The sequence below is a fragment of the Habropoda laboriosa genome, unplaced genomic scaffold, assembly GCF_001263275.1.
Source record: "Habropoda laboriosa isolate 0110345459 unplaced genomic scaffold, ASM126327v1 scaffold89, whole genome shotgun sequence".
NCBI lineage: Eukaryota > Metazoa > Arthropoda > Insecta > Hymenoptera > Apidae > Habropoda > Habropoda laboriosa.
The window spans coordinates 2,584,637-2,606,858 of record NW_017100263.1 but is presented as its reverse complement, the minus strand read 5'-3'; the positions used below and the strand labels follow the sequence as shown (position 1 = coordinate 2,606,858).

Here is a 22,222-nt window from a genome sequence, read left to right as displayed (position 1 = left end):
ATAAGTACCGTGACTGTGGAAACAAAACACGGTAACAGTCTAAAAATATTTTGCCTGTTTTACAATGTTAGTATAACATTTCAACTCTGGTGCAAAACTGAGTTTTTCAATTTTTTCATTATACATTAATAAATAACCATTGTGAATATACGAAAGCGTTCAAAAGTACTATGACCACTAGTAATATATCATTGAAACTTCTTTTTTTAGTTACTCGTCATTTGCGACGATTAGATAATGATTTCTGTGAAATGTCTGATTATTGATTTAGCTATACTCCTTACTGTATATGTCCCCCTGATTACGAAAAGGTTAACATCCCAGAGTCTGAATGACGGTGAAACGATCTATCGGTGCTTGACAATATTTTACCAATACCAACTTACCAAGCGTAGATCCGTCCGTAGCACGTGGCTCTGAATATCCAGACAGCAGTTCGACGTCGCACCTTTTCTCCGATGGACGACGACCCGACACCGCGTTCCAGCGTTATCGAAACTCACGTCTCAGCGGTGAATTTCACTCCGAGATAACCGGACGCAGCCTGAGCGAATGTCTTGACGAGTGTCTTCGACAGACCAGCTTCCAATGTCGGAGCGCCGTCTACTCCGAACATTATCACACCTGTCGATTAAGTCGATTCAATCAGCGTGACGGGCATCGAATTATCTACGATGCGGATTACGATTATTACGAGAATCTTATGCGTGAGTGTTGAACACTTCCAACTCCATGCTTCTAACTTTCATATTTTTAATTAATTACAGTCAATTGGAAATTTTTCAATATCGTGACATTTATGTAGCTTGTTCAAATTTATCTTTAGAAAGGATTTCAATTTTTGAGAAAGTTATACGTAGCGTTTAATTGAAGGAATTATGGTACTTCTAATCGTGGAAAGTTATTATTTGAGTACCCTTTTTTTTTTGCAATGCTGAGATGAAATTTTATGAATAGATCAATACTTAGATGGAGACCGAGATAATCCAGGATACAGACCGGATCCTCTGGGGCAGGATACGAATTTTGGCAGGCCATCCTTAGGAAGACCTGGTAAACAAGACAAATAATTCAGTTCTCTCTATTTAAAAATTCTTAAAGCATGACAACATGAGACTTAATCTACTAACAGTTGCTTTTAAGAATTAATAACAAATATACAGAGTAAGGCAGGACGCATGGTACAACCGAGCAGAGGATGATTCTACGTGTAAAAGTAAACCGAAAATGAAGAATAAAATTATATCATTTCATCGAGATAATTAAATTTGAATATCCTTCGAGTACGCGTGCACTTGACTATATCTCCGGGCTTCATGCTCGTACCAATAAGCAGTGCCAATGTCACGATATAAACGTTTATTAACGATTTTACTACTTTACATGTGCATTACTGGATGAACTGTTGAAAATGACGTCCTTATTGAAAGTTGCCCTTGCTTCAATTGTTCGAAAGCCTGTATAATTCTTCCTTTAAATTGCAGAAAATGTACACTACTTCTTTGCGAACTGTGACGTTACCGCTATTTACCAACAAAAAAGTATGAGCAAATGCAACAGTTTGTAGGCAATATTTAAATTTTTTTCTCGAAAACTAAGCTTCTTATGTAAAAACTGTATTCTTTATTTTTGGTTTATGTTTAAATGTAGAATCACCTCCTGCTCGACTGTACCCCGCGTCTTACTTCATCCTGTATATAGAGGGTCTCCAGTGAGATATTCAACAAACTTTGTCTACAACGTAGGCATGTAGAGTCTTCAACAGGTGATTCTGAACAAAAGATGTCACGCACAGTGTAGGACTTTTATGCTTAATATATTATTATCGATATAATTGACTAAAGAAACGAAACTGATGTATACTACACGTGACATTTTTTTGTCTAGGATCATCTGTTGAACATGAGAGCGGACTTCGTTCAATACCTCACCGGACACACTCTATATGTATACACTGCGGTTCATAAGTATCAGGACACTCGTTATGTTCGTATAAAAAGTGTATGATTTAAATTGCATATTATTCTTCGTCCAATTTAGTACCACATATCAGCAACAATTTTATATTACGAGATTCTAGGAGGAATAATTTTTTTGAAGTCTCGACAATTTTGTAGTAATTGTTTAGACAGTCGTTACAAAATTATTAAGCCCCACCCAAAAAAAAAAGTATTTAACCTAAAATATCGTAATGCAACAAGTGCATATGTAAATACTTACATACATTTTTACTGTTGTGCGTTATTAAATCTGGCAAAGTAACATAATACTTTCTGTCCAAACATGATGGGTGTCATGATACTTACGAATAGCAGTGCGTTTGTGTAATTACATCACCAGAGAATTTTAAATAATACCAAAAAGAAAACCAAAAAATTGTATCATAAATGAATTTCACGTGTACGTACAGGTTACCCAGACGATTATGACAAAGGATTCAGCAGCAGCGCGAAACCAGATCGTTATCCAGACCGTCACCCAGATCGTTTCCCAGATCGCTACCCAGATCGTTACCCAGACCGATATCCCGATAAATATCCCGATAAATATCCAGATCGTTATCCTGATCGTTATCCAGGTGATAGATATCCCGATAGGTATCCTCTAAATGGACAATACCCAATTGGAGCAGCAGGTGATACCTTTCCTGATCCTGTCGATCGATATCCCATCAGCGATCGTTATCCCACAAGTGATCGATATCCTACAAGCGATCGTTATCCTATCAGTGATCGATATCCTACAAGCGATCGTTATCCTGCCAGTGATCGTTATCCAATTGGAGATCGATTTCCATCATCAGACAGATACCCTATATCTGATCGATTCCCCATCAGAGGTGGCGATCGTCGTCCTGTTCATCCTGATCGGTATCCTATTCCCGATCCTGGAATAGACAGATATCCAACAAATAACAGATACCCTAGTGGAATTGGTAATCGATACCCGATATCTCCAAGTCGTTATCCTAGTGATAGTGACCGATATCCTAACGCCATAGACCGTTATCCTATTCCAGAGGATCCTTTGGACAGATATCCCATCAGGGATCCTTCTGGTATAGGCAGCAGCAGGCCCCACGTTGATCGGTATCCTATTAGCGAGAGGTTTCCGGAGAAGGACCTTTATCCCAATCGGTGAGTCAAAGAAAAAAAGAATTGTTGCACATTTTTTTTAAGAAAAGGTTAATCTCTCAACATCAACAGTTGAATATCGTAGGCTCAAAAAATACTCATTTCTCTGAAATTCCAAATGTTTCAATTATTACGTAGTTTCAACGAAATATAGAAAGCTTACTTATTTTTGATCACTCGTGAACTTGTAAAAATTCTTCGTTTTCAGTTTGAAATATTGCTAAGAATACAGTAGTGCACACATAAGCGTCCGCAGTCGGGACTTAAGTGAGAAGGTGACTTCAGTGAATTTAACTAAACAAAAGAGAGATGTGTCTGAGTGGGATACCGATATATCAAGTGTCAGTTGTTCACATTCAGGAGTCGAACTCCACTCCGAAGTCCCATTCCCAAGAATTGGTGGGGTTAGCGTCGGACGCTTATGTGTGAAGGCTTTACAATATTCATTATTTGGCTCATGATAGATACCCATTACCATACAAACCTTTTATTAGTAAAATAAAAATAACTGTTCTGTGTAACGATTTGCGTCACGGTAAAGGATTATTCAACCAAATTACAATTACATTATTGCATGACATAGTCCTGGGGCAAATATTACATTGTATTAAATTTTATTTAAAAACACCTTACCATTTCTACAACTTTAAACTTTAACTTTCATTAAAATACTCCATCTCCTTACAAAAGCTTAAACGTAACTTTCATCACATATCATTCTTTCTAAGTTTACACATCCCACCTCTTTACAGAACCTTCAAGACAACTTTCCCTCACAATTCCCTCCATCCTCTAATACAAAAGGTGCGGCCATAAAATATGACGATTTTCAAAGTGTCATTACGGAATGCTTAGGTTAAAGTGAAATGAAACACTTGTGCCGATAAAAATATTTAGATAATGTAATTTATCAATTATTTCATTACTTTTTGAAAATAACATTTACATAATGACAATATCAATCATGCGAATTAAAACAAAACATAACTAATGAAATTCGAGCAATCGAATTTCCCAACGTGATTGCAAAAATACAGACACTGATGAAGTGGTCGCTTGTAAAACGTTTATGTAAGAAAGTAATTGAATAGTTAATAAATTGCATTATGCAACTATATTTTTCATAAAAATGTATAATGTAGCCACAGTAATATCTCTTCGAAGATTGTCATATTCTATTGCCACACCCGTTACAAATACTCTACCTCGTTACCAAATCATCTATCGAACTTCCATTCAATTCCCCCAAGCCTGAAATACAAAATTTTTACCCAATTCTCTCTTCATTCTCAGGTACCCACCAACGTCTCACGGAGGATACCCACAAAATTACCCCGTAGACGATCTTTACAGTCCTCAATCTCACCCAGACCGAAATCACTTTGGGGCAGCAGGCCCAACCCGTCCTCTAGGCTACGGTGGTTACAGTAACGACGGTGGAATCATCGGTGGTGGTTATATAGGTGAAGGTGGAGTCTACAATTCACGACCTTTCGGTACCAGTGGTGGTCCCATCATTGGACGTCCACCTCTAGTATCGAGATGCGACGAACAAGATAACTTTCGACAAGTGGGACCTCACACAAGGGTCCGTAAACCTTTCGTCAGACGATACACGACAGCTTCTTCGTTGGCGCAGTGTGAAAGGGAGTGTGCAGACGCCAGAGACTTCGTGTGCAGATCCTTCAATTACCGTCCATACGCTGCTCCCTATGGAGCTGAGAGGGACAACTGCGAACTGAGTGACCGTGATTCCAGAGACATGGACATGGGGAACCCCTTGTACTACGACACTGGCTCAGATTATGATTTCTACGAGAGGAACAACGGAAGACAGGGTGCTGACGCAGAGTGTCTGGACGGTAAGCGACGTAATCGACCATGGATGCCAGCTACGTGGATCACGTGGAGGGACGTTTACACAGCCGGTCCATATTATAGAAGTTATTGATGCAATTGTTGAATTATTGTACAGATATTGTCGAACATTGTCATCTGGACTGAGCTTGGAGAAATAAACCGTCTATTCTTTCCGAGATCAATTTTTTTTTTACTTTTTGTTTGGTCACATCCGTTGATATATGAAAGTTGTTTTGAAAAGTTTCCGATTTATGTGTGAAGCACTATTGCTAGGTGCTTGTAACTTTTACTGTGTAATATGTAGTATCATTCCTCTGTCACTTTCTTTCTCTCTTTTATAGAGATGAACAAAAGTGGGGAACGAATTGTGTCCATCTCTGCTTCGTTAGTGAAAACACCTCTGCTTCGCCAGTTGTAAAAGAGAGTGTAAAAATGACAGAACCATGAAACTCTGTACATCAGTACAGAAATGATGACATAATATACAGTAAAAATGACAAGCATGTAGCGATACTTTTTCATACTTAAGCCACGGACTTTTAAAATAATTTTCGTAGTATTTCCTTCGATTTGAACCGAGATTTAGAGATTTTTTTTTTACGTAGGAGAGGGTCGTTTCTTGAATATTCATGCTGAAAATTGAAAGTTACACTTAGTTTCGCACTTTTCCTTTTTTTTTTCCTTTAAAGAGCGATAGTAAATTGTGTTTCTGCTCGTTCTAGTGAGTCAAGTGTGTAGCGAGGACGGGATGGAATTTACTTTAAGGACGCCCGAAGGATTCATTGGCCGGATTTACACTTACGGCTATTACGATCGCTGCTTCTTCCGGGGGAACGGGGGAACCGTGAATGTACTTCGAATCAGTGGTCCTCAGGGCTATCCCGAGTGCGGCACTCAGAGAGTAAGGAAATTGTCCCTGTTTGTTCAAACATGTCTCGACAATTTTTACAAATTCTTCGTGAAAATGTTTCCTTCGACGTACATTGATAAATTAAAATTTAGGAAGGAGAATACCGTCGCTATAAATAGTGAAAACTCTTTATGGAAATTTTTACTCCTCCAAACTTTGTTAAATTTAAATCTAGAAAGAAAATCACCGTCTCTGTTCAAGTTAACAATTCCTGACAATAGAACTTTTATTAAATGAATAACGTTTGAATAAAATGAATACAAAGGAGAATTAAAATGTCAAGAATTCAATATTAAACATATTTAACTGAAAATAAATATTTTAACGTGACTTCTCAACTTCGTTTCAAAGTTCAACTAAAATTTCTAATTCTCTCGTGAGTGTGTCGAAACTTGAGAAATTTTTCAACAAACTTTTTATGGGGTACGTTGTGAATAGTGATTATATGCAGAAAACGATTACAGTATGGCGACACAATGACGAACATCGTCGTTGTACAGTTCTCCGACTACGTGCAGACAGGAAGGGACAAACGCTTCAATCTCACCTGTCTATTTCGAGGCCCTGGCGAAGCTGTCGTCACATCCGGCTACATCGGTGCCGGGTATGCCAGGTCATATCGATTGAGAGACCGTGCCTTGCACCCGGTATATTTAATTGAATGGGTGAGAAGGAAAAAATTTCACTGAACCTTTGTCTCAGGAAATCGAAAAAATTGATTTGCAGATAAACTAACGATTAAAACGAAAAACATTCTATCGTGAAGTTATCTCTGAAAACTGTAATAAAAATTGCCAAGTAACAATTTAAAAATAATTTTAGTAAATAAGCGTCTGTATTACAAAAAGTTTCTGGAATCTTTTCCTTCTTCTTCTCATTCATTTAAAACGTTGAGTGCCGCGCAAATTTCACGTGACTTTTCATTCAGGGCCTGTAAGTCGTCGATGTATTATATGTATATCATTAATGTAACATAAGTCCTGGTGCAAGCACGCTCGACAAACTTTTTTTTTTATTGAGATTCAATTCAAATATGATTCCAAATTTGAGTATAGTTTATAACGTAATAAGGAGGCACCTTTGTATCATTTCGCCTAGAGCAAGTAAAGAAAAACAATTGGAACAGATCAAAGGTTTTCAAAAATAAATTTCACATTTATAATTTTTAAAATATGAAAAGTTTTTACATAAAGTGATAAGGTTAATGAGGTAAGATACTAAGGTGCCATTTTCCACGTCCTTAATATTCAAGAAGCGCTAATAGAAATTTTTACTAACAGACTCTGCTCTTATGTTGTGTAGATCAGGATCTCCAATCCCCATTGAATACCTTCCAGCGGAAAATACCCTAAGTTCGCGCGTACGTTTGATGATTCTGTACCAAGGTAGACCCACGACGACCATCGCAGTTGGTGATCCACTGACTTTTAGATTAGAAGCTCAGGATGGGTGTGTAACATTTTATTTTATGCTTCAGTAAGGATCTCTGAAAAATTGAAAATTTTGTACGATGACATTTTCTATAGGTACAATTACGTGACAGATATTTTTGCTACCAATGTAATAGCAAGAGATCCATACTCTGGAAGAAGTGTTCAGCTTATAGACAGATACGGGTAAGTATCGTAGGAATTATTATAGTTTTTATTTACTATTTGAATTTCATCGATCTGATTGTTTCTATTAATAACAAATCGATTGAAATTCCTTTCGTTTTATATTTTTATACACTCGTGTATTTTCCAATAAGCATTCAAACGAAACTTTAGCAAACTGGATAAAATTCTGTTTCCGTAGTGAAAATAACGGGCGTAAAAGATATTCGACCCTTGAGTTGCACATAACACAGGAATTTTGATTGATTCACTAACAACAGGAACAATCAAGGTAATGGAACTTCGCTGTTCACGTCCACAGGGTGCTTCTGGTTTTAGTGTACAAACCCCGAGAGTATATGAAGTACTCAAAATAAGAGCAAATATTATAGTTTATGGAAGCATACGTTTCTGCTAACTTGATGGTGCACAAGATTTTTAACAGTATCTAATCACACATTTTCTATTGACGGACAAAATTTGTATTTAATTTGTTTTCCTCCATTGCTAAATCGATGAATTCTGTTTCACCTGATCTATAGGATCTATCTAAAGCAATTTATTTGATTTAACTGATATATCTTGTCGCGTCGCGCTCTTTTGTGATGTTCAAAAACTCGCGTTCGCGACTGTTACCCGCCAAATTAATCTTGGATAACTGATTGGATATCTATTCTACTCGAACGTACTAGAACGTGGTCGAGCGCAAATGGTGAAGTCTCGATTTCGATTGACTCTAATGGCTGGAACGGCTGGAGAGTGTCTGTTATTCGCACAAGAGAATCTTTGATCCCCGAATTTTTCTGGAGTCCCCAGTGACTCCCCGCCAAGTGCAAGAAGGCACGCTAATTGATTTTTCACGAAAGTACAAATTACCAATCAACGTGCCCCTTGAGTGTCACCCACCCTTCCATTGCGCCCTTAGCGCGCTTTTCCTTATGACACGTCTTCGGTTATTGAGGACGCGGAAAAGTCGAAATTCTAAAGGCATTGTTCTGTAAGAAATTACTTATTTTTTCGCGGAGCTACGAAGCGTCTCTGTTCTCAAAAATAACCTTCTAGTGAGAGCTTGCCATAAACCCGGTCAACGAAGACCCCACGCGTTCATATACTTCATTTACTTGATCTACTGAATCTAGCTGTTCTACAAAATTTACTTCATTTACCTGATTTACATCATCTTCAATATCAAAGTTCACCTGATCTACCTTACTACCCTACCTTACCTGATCTGTTGTATTAATTTCTTCTAATTGTTTCATCATTTCACTGTAATTTACATTATATACCTGATTTACTCAATTCATCTAATCCACATAGTTTATCTGGTTCGTCTAATTAATCAAACCAACCTAAGCGTGCGCTCGGCCACCCCCATTTGGGCCACGTATGGCAACTGTTAGGAATGCCCAACTTAGGCATGCATCATTCCTTCCGAATTAGGACCTAATGCGGTAACGATTAGGCTTGCAGCATTTAGGTATGCCTAATCGTTTCTGCATTCGTCTTTAGTCATGCCTAACTGAAATTCCAGTCGGGTTAATTCACGCGTTTAGTCTAGTCTAACTGATAGACAATATCTACCTAGTATACACTATTTACCTTATTTACCTAACTACATTAATCTATCTAATATCTGTATAATCTACCTAACTGACCTCGTTCGTTTGAACCTCTTAATATATCTATAGAGAGTAATTCACTAAACTCGACCATCTTACATTACTCGTCAACTATTTATACGCATTGCTACTTTACTTTTTTATAAAGATATAAAGAATACGCCAGGGTTTTTAAACTTATAACACTTCTGATTACCTTGAAATCACTGACAAACATTTCATCGACAATGTTTTCATCAACGCTATTTCACTGACACCGACTTTCGTCGACAGTGTGTAATATACAAGAGATATACAAGTTTATCTCAATTCTACATTTATCAATTTATCTCGTATCAATTGATTCGAATGATAAAAAATTCTCAAAGTCGCTGACTTTTTTCTGGAAATTTTTGTGTAAATTGCAATGCTCAGTGATTCCAAACTTTTGGCCGGTAGTGTACATATTTCAGATCTACTATCTCATCCCATAATATTCACCAAATTTATATGAAATACAGCCGTATATTCTGTGGGTCTAAATAAGAAAGTTAGATATTATAGTATATATGTAGACTAAAGGTAAATATTGCTAGTATATTCCTACAGTCTATCGTAGTAACCGCAAGTTTGCTAATGTTCCCTGTGTGTTTCGTGTTTTTCTCATAACTCTTAATAATCTTTTAAACGACCTATGCTTATATATTTTCTTATTTAGACCCATAGAATATACTGACAAAGTTTCGCCCTTAAAATCTACGACACCCTATATACATATATACGAAATGTTATTATAAAATTATAATAAAATAATGAAATGTTATGTTATACTTATACTGCTACTTCATTCGTCAGTATAAGTTGTGTATATCAACGATAAAATGTCGCGGAAATGTTTGTCGGTGATTTCGAGGTAATCCGATAGAAAGAAGTATCTAAAGAAAACGATTTTTGTGATGGTGGTGCACTTTCTTCACGCAGTTGTCCGGTAGACAATTACGTGTTCCCGGGACTAGATCGTCTACGCGACGGAGACAGTCTTGAGGCGCGTTTCAACGCTTTCAAAATCCCAGAGTCCAACTTCTTAGTGTTCGAGGCAAACGTACGAACCTGTCGAGACGGGTGCCAGCCCGCCTACTGTTCAGGTGGCACAGGAAGAAGCGAACCTTCCTTTGGAAGACGACGAAGGGACGTGTCACAAAACGACACAATCGCTGAGGAAAACGAAATAAGTACTGCAACGGAAAATAATGCGAACGACACGTTCTCCGTGTCAAATTCTACGGTCCTCGAAGAGAACGATGCTATAGACGAGGAAGAAGAAGAGGAACACGTAAGGGAAATGATAGAGGTACATATCAAACCTACATAAGGTAGGTACCGAGGTAAATGGCATTGAGTTTATATCGAAAAGTCATTCCTTTCAAGAAATGGAATTTTGTAATTCGAGTTTCCTTACTTCTAAATTTTTAGCGAAGTCACTTTTATTTTCTACTTACCATACTCACTTAACTTGGCTTTGTGTGATTTATTTTATAATTTTGAGGACGCACTTTTCAAAAAATTTCTAGAAGTGCCTACAAAGAACGTTTTCAGAAGCGTAAAAGGCGTTAAAAATAATGGTGCTGGTACAGAGGATTTGGAATAATTTTTTATCAACCAAGTTTTATGACGCTAGCCCAGATATTTTTTGATCGAGTCTCCCTAACCATCTCCTTGACTGTTTTCAATATCTTTAAGCATAAAAATGGAATATTGATTTACAAAAAAAGAAGTAAAAACACAAAAACAAATGTTTCACAGTGTCCTAGAATAATTGGGATGAAAGTTACGGCAAAACAGGTAACATTGTGTAGGCGTGTGAGTATATCTTTAAACGCCACAGTCATGTTTATGTTCGCCTTAATGAATTGAACATTTATTTTATAAACTTCAATACGTGTTCAGTGATACCTTATCAAATTTTACGCCGTCAATTAAAGACACTGAATATTTGGTTTTGTTTTAAATACCAAACTAATGAACACTAAGAACAAAATAAAATTCAAATTAATGAACAAGGGAAGCAAAATATAATTCGAATTAGTAAACACGGAAAGCAAAATAAAACTCCATCGTTGAATTAATTGTTTTTATCATAGGTTTTAGACTCGAGGATGGACATTGACGAAGAAACCGTAGTTGAAAGACAAACTACTGTCATGGAGAACGTTTGCATAACACCGAACGAGTACTACGGACTTGTGACAGCAGTGGCGGTGCTGGTAGTACTTCTAGCTTCTGTAGTATTGTTATCTATGCTGATTTACAGGTACGGATTGTCGATGGCATTTGAAATTTGGACATGCGCATAAACGAGAATTAATTGATGTAAATTATCGTTTCAGAAAATACGCTTACTCGGTGATCACGAAGAATCGCAGAGTGGATAAAGCGTGCAGTCGCAACAGTCATTCTGACGATGCTTACAGCAGTCGAGCTAACAATTTCTCGTTCTTGAGAACAGGTCTTCAGAAACCGTTTCAATCCACGTACGTAATTTTCACCTGACGTCTTTCTGTCCGCCACACATATCGACTTGTTATTATTCTGAAATACACATGCTTTTTTTAAAACCAAGAGAAATTCCAAATTTATATAAACAACGATTAAAGCTTGTCTAGAATCTGTATCTTTTGATAAATGAATATGTCTCATTTTACTATCACCATCAGTGTAAATATTCGTTATAATTATTATTAAAAAATATTAATAATAGTACAACGTTGCAATTTTTATTAAAAAATATGAATAATGTTATAGTATTATAGTAAATATTGTGAACATTAAAATATATACGGTTATATGTATAATACTTTTGAAGATATTCATCAATCTAAGAAAGGACAAAGGAATATGAACTCATAGATTTGGTCTTGAATTTAATGAAAGCAGAAAATACACTACTGGCAAAATTGTCGAGCTGCATCAACTGATGCATAACCAAGTATACAATTTCATTTAAAAAAGTGGAGGTGACGTTGAAATCTCTGAGACTCCTCCAGCTGCAGAAAAATTACTACTGCCTTATTATAACCCCCTCTATACTGAACAACTTTTGCTAATCAAACTTTTTCATATCTCCAAAAACAACCGAGATATTCAAGTGCTAATTCTTATCGGACAACCCTATATACAGTACTATCGCGTTAGTTGGCCGCCGCTATCCTTACCAGTTTTTGAAACTGACTTCGTGGAGTGAGTCTCAAGCGTTACGTATCTAAACTAAATAACTTACTTACTTATTCCACTTGCACTCAATGGACAAGAAACGTACTCGGGATTTCCAGAACACTACCACCCTTTTTGATTGTTGGATAGATGTGCTCCCGAGTGGTGGCCAGCTAACGCGACAATACTGTACATGCAGAGCATATGTTACGTTACGTTTCTTGATATTTTATGTATGGTCTTACTGATTACCGTCTTGGGAATATTCCATAGGATATTACAGTTCAATCTTTTACATATCATTCTGCATAAAGCTCTACTGTACGATCTATAGATTTTGTAAAAATGGACGAATGCCTTTCAAAAATCCAATTTTAAACTGAAATGATATTGAGAAATTCAAAACTGCATCAACATAAATCGAAATTGGAAAATTTACAGTACACTTGTAATACTTAGCTTATTAATAATCAACTCTGGAATATTAAGATTAATTCTTTGTGACATGAAATAATATTTCTATTTTCTTACTAACTCTACTAATATTAAATTTACAAAAATTGCTTATTTTAAGCACAAAACAAGTTATTATAATAATATTTTTAAAGTGAAAATATGAAAAGAAAAGTACATATGAAAACAAAATCCGTTAGAGCCACGTTAGTGTTCTAGGATTAAATAAATAATTCAACAAGTGTAGATGAACTTTTCAAGGCCAGTACCTAACAAACAGCAACAAACTACGCCATTTTTCAATCATTTTTAAATTAAACTCATACTCTACGGCGGATTCCGTACACAATGGATTCATTCAAAAATACGTCCTTCATATTTGACGAATGGCTTAATGCTTTCAGCGCTTTTAGCGGGGCGCTTGATTTATTCTCTAATTTATTACCTCCAGTTGATATACATTTGTTCGATGCGCAGATCGATCTCGAGATCGATGAGCAACGTGATCGGTCAACGAGTGAGCTCATCGTCGACCGCTCTGGAGGGTGCTGTTGGATTGTCGTCCAGCAGAAGAACTGGCTTCGATCCGAGCGAACCGATATACACCGATCCATCACTGTTCGAGGTTGCTCGTTGCTCGTCGCCAAAACCAGCACTCGGTGATAACTTCCATCTGATGTGAAGGACACCAAACAGATCTCGTGGAATCTTCATCTTGAAACATACGAGATTTGATTTAAAAAAAATACTTTGACTAGCGTCATAGAACTTTGTTAATAAAAGATTCTAAAAATTTCTGAAAAACAGTTTGTAGACACTTTTAGAAATTGCTTTCAAATCAGCTTGCGAATTTTTCTTCGCCTCTAGAATCGTCTGAAAAGTGAACGTATGTCTGAACTTTTTAATGAACTCTTCAGTTTCAGAAGCAGGAAATAAGTCACACAGAGCCAAGTCGAGTGAATACGTTGGATTGGAAATAATGGTGACTGGTTTTCGTTAAAAATTGAAACTGTACTTCAATGAGTTCCATTTGAAATATTGCAAAGGCAAAGAAAACCACTGTAACCATCTGTTTTTCTCTTGACTTAAGAAATATTGAGTTGCACTTACAACCTGAGTATTTTTTTTATCAAACCTTGTATATACTCATCGTTGGTCCAAAGTTATAGACTAAAAAGCAAAAGAAATAAATAGAAATGTCGACAGATCTTTTGTAATGATATAAAAAGTTGTTATTGCACGATTTTCTGACAGAGTTGGATCTCAATGATAATTTAACAGTTATATTTTTTAATAATTTCATTTTTGAACATATAGGCTTCCTTGGTTTTATTTTTGGAAGACGTAGGCTTTCCTCTTTGTTACTCTTTTTTTTTTTAAGATTTTAAACACTGCTAGTCAAATTCATTGATCACTGCCAGCTACAACTGCTACGTCACTAAACTCTGACAAGTATACTCCCACTGGTTTGATACGAGTACAGACAGTTTATGCAAATTATTATAATGTTGAAATTGAACATGCTTCGTGTTATTGTTTGAACTGTTCTTATGTAGAGATATGACGATGCATCAATTAGTTATTTTCTTATAAAACAACGCAATATTTGTGTATAACTATACATATAGCATTGACTTCTTTATTCATCCTTCATATCAAATCTCTTTATCCAAGATTGAAATTACAATTTTTTCTGCGACCAAATGAGAAATTCTTATTAGTAAAATAATCATCTGTAATAAGTCGACGTTTTCGAAAATACAACAATTTAAAATCTACACCTCTATTTAGGGTTTAAGTTATCTTTGCAGAACGAGAGAAAAATAAACTATGAAATGTATATCCCCAGCTGCGAGAATTTGGAGAAGAAAGCTACTTGTTCGCGTGTAAACAATACTATTATGCGAATTATAAGTAACCAACCTTTTCGAGCCTCTATTTATTACGATGTTCGTTTCAATTGTAGTTAGAAGAAAATTACTAATAAACGGATACAACCATGGTCACCATGGTTCATTTATTTCTAATCTAATATAATACTTTTTTATCACCCTAAAAAGAAAAGAGAGAAAAAAGTGGACAATGCCATCGCTAGAAGTATCCAGAGTATATTCATTTTATTCTCTCCAGTCAATCTTCCTTTATCCTATCGAGCTTATAGGTAAAAAGAAGCATCCTTAGCCTAGCTTCTTCCTTCCGATAGTGAGCCTCTTCTAATTTAATCCTGGCCTCCTCTTTCAACATAGCAGCAATATCGACCTTCATCTGTGCCTCCGACAGAGCCAATACGTGCAGTTCCTCCTCTTTGTGGAGGGACCTCTTCGTTCTGCGAGGCTGGTCGTGAACAATCCGAGGGGAGATCAACGTTTGTGTTGCGTTCGTTTTGAAAATTAATCGACTCTTCTCTAAAGCATTATCCTTGTCTAATTGCTCGACCACAGGTGAGTCCATGTCCTTCACCGATTTGTTGAGACAGTCCACCTTTGTACTGTGCGACAACAAGTTCGACTCGATCTTGCTGCTGATAGAATCTGAGGTAACAAAAGAATCATCAACAATCTGTTTTTAACTTATCACAAAAAAAAAAAAAAAATGAAAAGATTCTGAAAGTTTAGTTGGAAAATGGAAAAGAAGTTGAAAGTTTTGGACGATTTCATTTGGAATATTTAGATTTCATCTAAAATTTCATTTGGTGCAAAAGTAGGAAGTGTGAAAGCTTTTGGAAAGCTTCACTTTGTAGGTAAAAAGGATAAAGCTTTTGAATATTAAACCCTATTCGTTCTTCCTGAACTCAATTCGAAGATACAGAAAGCAAAGTGGCGTCTCTTATAATAACGTAGAATAAAAGGAAAATGCAAATAAAACCTGAATCTTTGAAATTATTTTCCTCTTTCGACATCTGTTTTGAAGGCTTTAATGTGCAAACGGTTTGTAACGTGAACGGTTCTGACTCCTTCGGCTCAAACACAACATTTGGCGGTAGGCCTACAGTTCCGGTAGGTATGGGAACTTCCGGTAAAGAATTCCTGTTTTCCCAGCTTTTAGACCTTGTGCGATCTTTCGACAGTTGACAAAAACTTTTTGAAATATTTCTGAAAAATGTCGATGCCAAGATTATTTTACATAAACTCATATTTATATTTTTGTTGCAATAATTTTTTTCTCGAATTTTTGAAAATTCCTTATGAACCTTTGCGCATACTTTAACGACATTGCATTAAAAAATTAATAAATAAAATTTGGAACGATAATGACAAATGGGACACCGTGTATATAAGCACTCCAATATTCCCGCGTTTTTCAAAAACGATACAAGTGAAAAGGAAATATGGCAATTGTATTTACCGTAACTTTTTTTCTTCGCGATTTCTTTTACAGGCTTTCATGTTTTCCCAACAACGTCTTAATTGTATGGCTGAACGCATTCCCTGTGGGCCTACCGTAGAATTATATTCATTGGCAAGCTGAGACCATGCCGATTTTCTTTTATACATCGATATCGGATCGGACCTTTTATCCTCGATATCTTCGTATTTATTTATCAAGGTTATCAGAATTTCCCTCTCCTCGAAACTGTAGGTTTTCCGAGTACTTTTTAGCGACGAAGAAGCCATTTTAATCTGGAAAAAATGCTAAACTATTGCCGCGGTCTTCCACTGTTTGTCTCTTCCCACCAACGCAACTTAACAGCAAACTGGTTGTATGAATTTCACTTATAATTAATATCATATTAAGATATCTAGAAATATTCTTCTGTGAAATGTTCCTACAAAGAATTTTGCTTTCTTTTGTATGGTATCTACGTTAACCATTTTACTATAATCATCAATTAAATTTAACATATAATTCAATGAAAGTTACATATAACGTGTTTAGCTTTCACTTGATTGAAAAGAAAAATTGTATATTTCAAGTTAAATACCTTGACCGATATAATTCAAGTATTAAAATGACAATTCTTTGCATTTGTAATGTGTTTCACTCGTCAACAGAATGTGCTTGATATTGCTGGAAAAATTGGCGCCAGAGAAAATGAAATATAGTTCGTGAATAGTTCTAGCAGTTGGCGCCAGAGGAAAACCACTGTAATGGCAGTACGTTCAAAATACAACAAACATGTATAGGATATCGCGGAACTACGGGAGGCAGTGGATCGAGTGACACTGTGATATTTGCAGTAATTGTAAAATGAAACGGCATGTTCTATCTGATGCAATTCCTTAGCGGACTTCTTTTGCTGCTTCTCTCGATACCACTGAGCAATGGTGTGGATTACACGTATGAAATCGACTGCAGTAACCTACGAATGGGACAGTACATCTGTCCTCATCCCGATTATGATTTCATAGATCCGAAAACGCAACAGCCCAAAGGTTGTACGAAGGAAAATAAAGCCAAAGGTATATGAAGTTTTTGTTTTCAATCATAATTACATGGAAAACGGGACAAAGTTCAACCTAACCTATATTTGACAAGTACTGCAATCTTTAAAATGTTTATTTTGTAGTTATTGATTATTTTGAAGTTTCCTTTATCATTTTATTTATTGATGTAGAAGTATTTTGTTCGTTTTCGTATTTTCATAACATGTATAACCCTGCATATGCAAAAACATAAATTACATATTTCTTTGTCAGTGTTATGTTTGGCTGCAGATGGCCTCATTTGTACAGAAACAAAGAATAATACATTCAAGAAGGACATTCCCTGTAAATGGACGTAAGTATACATTTTTATAAGGTTTATAAATATGTGACAAATGTTTAGAAACATCGTAAAGATAATTATACTTGGAACTTCAATACATGAGATTGTATACCGATTAACATTTTTTCTCTTATATGTCTTTACAGAAATGGATATTCCTTTGAAACATCACTGTTACTCTCTATATTTCTTGGCATGTTTGGGGCAGATAGATTTTACCTAGGGTATCCAGCATTAGGCTTCCTAAAGCTGAGTACTTTAGGATTTCTCTTTCTTGGCCAGTTTGCTGATGTAATTCTTATAGCAACACAAGTTGTAGGACCTGCGGATGGTTCACATTATGTGATGCCATATTATGGTGCAGGAATTCATATTGTGACAAGTAATAACTTTACATACCGAGTGCCACAATATGATTGCTGAACAATATCTACACATAAGGAAAACAATGATCAGTCGAAAAAATTGTACAGCCCCTGCTTCAATCACGAGCAACGATACACAATCCTAGAATCGAGTCCTATTTCAGCATACTTGGAAGCAAATTACTGTGTACACTATTTTAATGAACAAACAGATCATCTTGTAGATATGTATTTCAACGAAACATTGTATATAAAGATTTGTTACTGACTTATTACCTATTGCCAGTATAGTCGTGTAATAAATATTTGTTTTTATTTCTAAGCATTTCTCTTTCCCCCTTAATATATTTTCCTCAATTACGCAACACTATTTACATTATTTTATCGTTTATTATATACTATCTTAGATATCGTGACGTTTCATTTTTTAAGACGTGCTTATTGATACATTTTGATCATTGATAGCATAAAATTCCTAATTAAAACAGCAACATTTAAATTTTACTTACACGTGAAAAATAATCATTTTCAAAGGATGTTCTTGATTTTACACGCATTCGTGCACTGTCGAAAATGACGTTAATCATACTTATCGCGCTTAATTATTATCAAGGCACGTTTTTTCGATATAAAAGTGCCGCTGTACGCTACCTTGACAGTCATAAAAACTTTTGGCAACAGCGAATAAGAAGGTACACGCTTACTGATCTGAATCGTGAAAGAAACTTCCATTAATGTGAAGCGTCCAGTATGAAGAATTTTATTCTACTTTTACTATTACCATTTGTAATAATCGCAGTTTGTCAGCCAGTAAAGAAACTAGTTGTAAGTTGTTGATCTTTTTTTTTTTGTATCTTCTATCGTTCCATCTTGTCGTTTTATTTATAATTCTATTAAACACACCTAACATTTTGTATATAGAGCATCCCTCAGATAATATTTACACTTTCAAACTAATATACACGCAAGTTAGACAATATATTAAATACTTTATTTCCAAATAGTAAATCTATTTCATTTTAGATAAATGCTTGTGAAAGTGTTATTTGTCTCCAGGACACAGGTGGTATAAATACAAACATTACTAGTATTGGAGAACACAGGCACCGCAGGACTTTGAAACCTATACCTCCAACTTGCAGCATTAACCAATATTTCGACGAAGATGAAGGCCGATGTTTAGGTGTAGTAGGTGGTGGCAAAGTGCTTTACATAAACAATAAAATTTCTTGCGGTACGAACACGTTAAAGCCTCACTGTACCAATCCAAGATACTACTACATCTGCAAGAAGAACAAGACCATTTTGGTGCAATGTACCCACGGCAAACACTTCGAAAATCGTCTAAAAAAATGCGTCCACGTTCCAGACGACATTTACGTATCCGTTACCGTTGATCCAAAAATGGAAACCGTCAGTTTTTTCCAACTACCTGATTGCAACAAACCGGGCTCGTTTCCAGTTCCAGGTGACTGTGCACAATTCTACACCTGTGAAACGAACGGCCATCGAATGCACCAGAATTTCTTCCGTTGTCCGAAAAATATGGCTTATGACATAGATACGGAAATGTGCACACCTTCGAATAATTGCGAAGGTTCGGAAGACTTACCATCCATGTGCGCATGGAGCACTAGCAAAGAAAAACTTACGCTAGAGGAGGCGGAAAAATGGTTAAATATTTGGCCCTTGAACGACACTAGACTTATCAATTCTGATGTGAAGATTTCGAAAAACTTTACGTTGAATGAAAATGGCAGTGTAACAATCTGCGAAACGATATTTGCAATTGAAGAAAAAAACGCCACGACTACCAATATTTACGAGACTTCTGCAACAACACAGAGTACTAACGATGTTGTAACGACGGTTGTTTCTTATATGAAACCGCCAACATCCGCATTTGTAGAAGTTAGTGATCATTCTGATGTAGCAACATCGACAAAACGTGACAAGGAAACGTCACGTTCCTCGAATACCGATGACTCTGCCTCAACTAAGGCGTACTCAGCAAGGACAGACGAGCCTACGGTCATGAAAGACATAAAATTGCCTTCAGAAGTAGGAGACGATGAATTATCATTAGAAACTACCACTTTCGGAGAACCTGTTTTAAAGGAGAAAATGACTGAACTACCAACTGTAGAAATGAGTACAAATGAAATATCGACTGATAAGTCAATTAAAGTTGGAGATGACGCAATTTTAGCTAATCAATCAATACCAAGTACCACAGAAAAAGAAATAGAAGCAATTACTAAAGCAAACATAAATGATACATTGCCAGACATTACTACTTTGGGAAAATCTATTCTGCAAGAGCAGTATAGTACAACGGAAAAAGATATTGAATCATCTTCTTCTGAAATTAGAAATATTCCTGATGATCCAACAATTGTAGCTAAGGAAGGAATGTCCAGTACCACAAAAATGGATGCACAAACTGCAGAAACAAGTACAGATTGGCCATTCTTAGAAACAACTACATTAGGAGAACCTTCTTTGGAAGGACAGTACAGCACATCTGGACCACAAAAATCTCCTGATCCATCATCTTTTATTCTTGCTGATCCAACAGTTTCTACTAATCAAGAGATACCTGACACCACAGAAAAGGAAATAGAAGGAATTACTAAAGCAAACATAAATGATACATTGCCAGATATTACTACTTTGGCAGAATCTATTCTGCAAGAGCAGTATAGTACAACGGAAAAAGATATTGAATCACCTTCTTCTGAAATTAGAAACATTCCTGATGATCCAACAATTGTAGCTAAAGAAGGAATGTCCAGTACCACAAAAAGGGATACACAAACTACAGAAACAAGTACAGATTGGCCCTTCTTAGAAACAACTACATTAGGAGAACCTCTTTTGGAAGGACAGTACAGCACATCTGGACCACAAAAATCTCCTGATCCATCATCTTTTATTCTTGCTGATCCAACAGTTTCTACTAATCAAGAGATACCTGACACCACAGAAAAGGAAATAGAAGGAATTACTAAAGCAAACATAAATGATCCATTGCCAGACATTACTACTTTGGCAGAATCTATTCTGCAAGAGCAGTATAGTACAACGGAAAAAGATATTGAATCATCTTCTTCTAAAATTAGAAATATTCCTGATGATCCAACAATTGTAGCTAAGGAAGGAATGTCCAGTACCACAAAAATGGATGTACAAACTACAGAAACAAGTACAGATTGGCCATTCTTAGAAACAACTACATTAGGAGAACCTCCTTTGGAAGGGCAGTACAGCACATCTGCAGCACAAAAATCTCCTGATCCATCATCTTTCATTCTAGCTGATCCAACAGTTTCAACTAGTAAAGAGATACCTGACACCACAGAAAAGGAAATAGAAGGAATTACTAAAGCAGACATAAATGATCCATTGCCAGACATTACTACTTTAGCAGAATCTATTCTGCAAGAGCAGTATAGTTCAACGGAAAAAGATATTGAATCATCTTCTTCTGAAATTAGAAACATTCATGATGATCCAACAATTTTTGCTAATCAATCAATATTTAGCAGCACAGACACCAATGCACAAAATACTACTACTGTGTCTACTGAAAGTGTCTCAAGTAGTACTGATGCAGCACATTATGTTGATATAATGAGTACAACTAGTTCACCAAAGAATGTTCATGAGTTTAATTCAACTTCAGTTAACATTGGACAAATGGAGAATCTTATACCCATGTTGAATAATGTGCCATTAACAAAAGCAATATTTGTAGTAAATGATATATCTAGTTCAACAATAAGTCCAAATTTAAAAACCACTAACGAAACTGTTATAGACAATGCTGTGTCTACATTAAATGTTGTGTCAACAACAGAATCAACGACCCATTCAACATTGAGCGATAGTAAAACTATTAAATCAATTTCATCAGAAAGTGAACCATTACCGATAATGAAACCAATTACTAGTCCTGGAGAATTGATAGCTAATTGTAAGACACTTTATGCAGCTAATAATTCTCTAACATCGATACAATCGGATGCTAGAAGTACAGGAAAGTCATCGAATTCCACTGACAATGAAACATATTCAAAATCGTTTGATAGGCAGCATCATTCTCATGTTACAGATAAGAACAAGACAAAAAAAGATGTTGCAGGGAAAGGTACTGAGATTGCGCCGGAAATGAAATACTCGGGAAGGACGATATCAAAACACATTGTATTACCTATAGCGTCAGCAGTATTAAATATCACTGATAAGATCGAGCGACGCTGGAGATATAGGATAAGGAACTTGTTATTGAAGCACACAAGTAAACATCTGACACGCATGTGAAACGCATGCATGAGCAAATTTTTATTGTAGTATTCATATATAAATTAATATTTTAAATTAAAAA

At 36.0% G+C, this 22,222-nt stretch overlaps 4 protein-coding genes across 4 annotated transcripts in view; 3 read left to right on the top strand and 1 right to left on the bottom strand.

The window, feature by feature from the left end:
• Nucleotides 1-13,445, top strand: part of LOC108573034 — a 34,525-nt gene extending 21,080 nt beyond the window's left edge. Inside the window, exons 7-19 of the mRNA XM_017935390.1 lie at nucleotides 408-707; nucleotides 958-1,053; nucleotides 2,411-2,597; nucleotides 2,676-3,137; nucleotides 4,428-4,996; nucleotides 5,717-5,895; nucleotides 6,369-6,517; nucleotides 7,207-7,353; nucleotides 7,431-7,520; nucleotides 10,082-10,451; nucleotides 11,242-11,411; nucleotides 11,488-11,631; nucleotides 13,241-13,445. Coding sequence (XP_017790879.1) covers nucleotides 408-707; nucleotides 958-1,053; nucleotides 2,411-2,597; nucleotides 2,676-3,137; nucleotides 4,428-4,996; nucleotides 5,717-5,895; nucleotides 6,369-6,517; nucleotides 7,207-7,353; nucleotides 7,431-7,520; nucleotides 10,082-10,451; nucleotides 11,242-11,411; nucleotides 11,488-11,631; nucleotides 13,241-13,445 — 3,068 coding nt within the window. The remainder of the gene's footprint in view (nucleotides 1-407; nucleotides 708-957; nucleotides 1,054-2,410; nucleotides 2,598-2,675; nucleotides 3,138-4,427; nucleotides 4,997-5,716; nucleotides 5,896-6,368; nucleotides 6,518-7,206; nucleotides 7,354-7,430; nucleotides 7,521-10,081; nucleotides 10,452-11,241; nucleotides 11,412-11,487; nucleotides 11,632-13,240) is intronic.
• A 1,448-nt stretch (nucleotides 13,446-14,893) lies between these two features.
• Nucleotides 14,894-16,437, bottom strand: LOC108573117 (myb/SANT-like DNA-binding domain-containing protein 3). Its single transcript, XM_017935484.1, has 3 exons — nucleotides 16,109-16,437; nucleotides 15,629-15,855; nucleotides 14,894-15,294 (listed from the first exon to the last, which is right to left on the bottom strand). The coding sequence occupies exons 1-3, from the start codon at nucleotides 16,375-16,377 to the stop codon at nucleotides 14,894-14,896; spliced, it is 897 nt and encodes a 298-aa protein (XP_017790973.1). The 5' UTR covers nucleotides 16,378-16,437.
• A 431-nt stretch (nucleotides 16,438-16,868) lies between these two features.
• LOC108573103 (TM2 domain-containing protein CG10795) lies at nucleotides 16,869-17,961 on the top strand. Its single transcript, XM_017935470.1, has 3 exons — nucleotides 16,869-17,163; nucleotides 17,401-17,482; nucleotides 17,617-17,961. Exons 1-3 carry the CDS (start codon nucleotides 16,962-16,964, stop codon nucleotides 17,891-17,893), a joined length of 561 nt encoding a protein of 186 aa, XP_017790959.1. The 5' UTR covers nucleotides 16,869-16,961; the 3' UTR covers nucleotides 17,894-17,961.
• Nucleotides 17,962-18,585: 624 nt separating this feature from the next.
• Nucleotides 18,586-22,158, top strand: LOC108573033 (mucin-3A-like). Its single transcript, XM_017935389.1, has 2 exons — nucleotides 18,586-18,660; nucleotides 18,859-22,158. Exons 1-2 carry the CDS (start codon nucleotides 18,586-18,588, stop codon nucleotides 22,156-22,158), a joined length of 3,375 nt encoding a protein of 1,124 aa, XP_017790878.1.
• The last annotated feature ends 64 nt before the right edge of the window (nucleotides 22,159-22,222 follow it).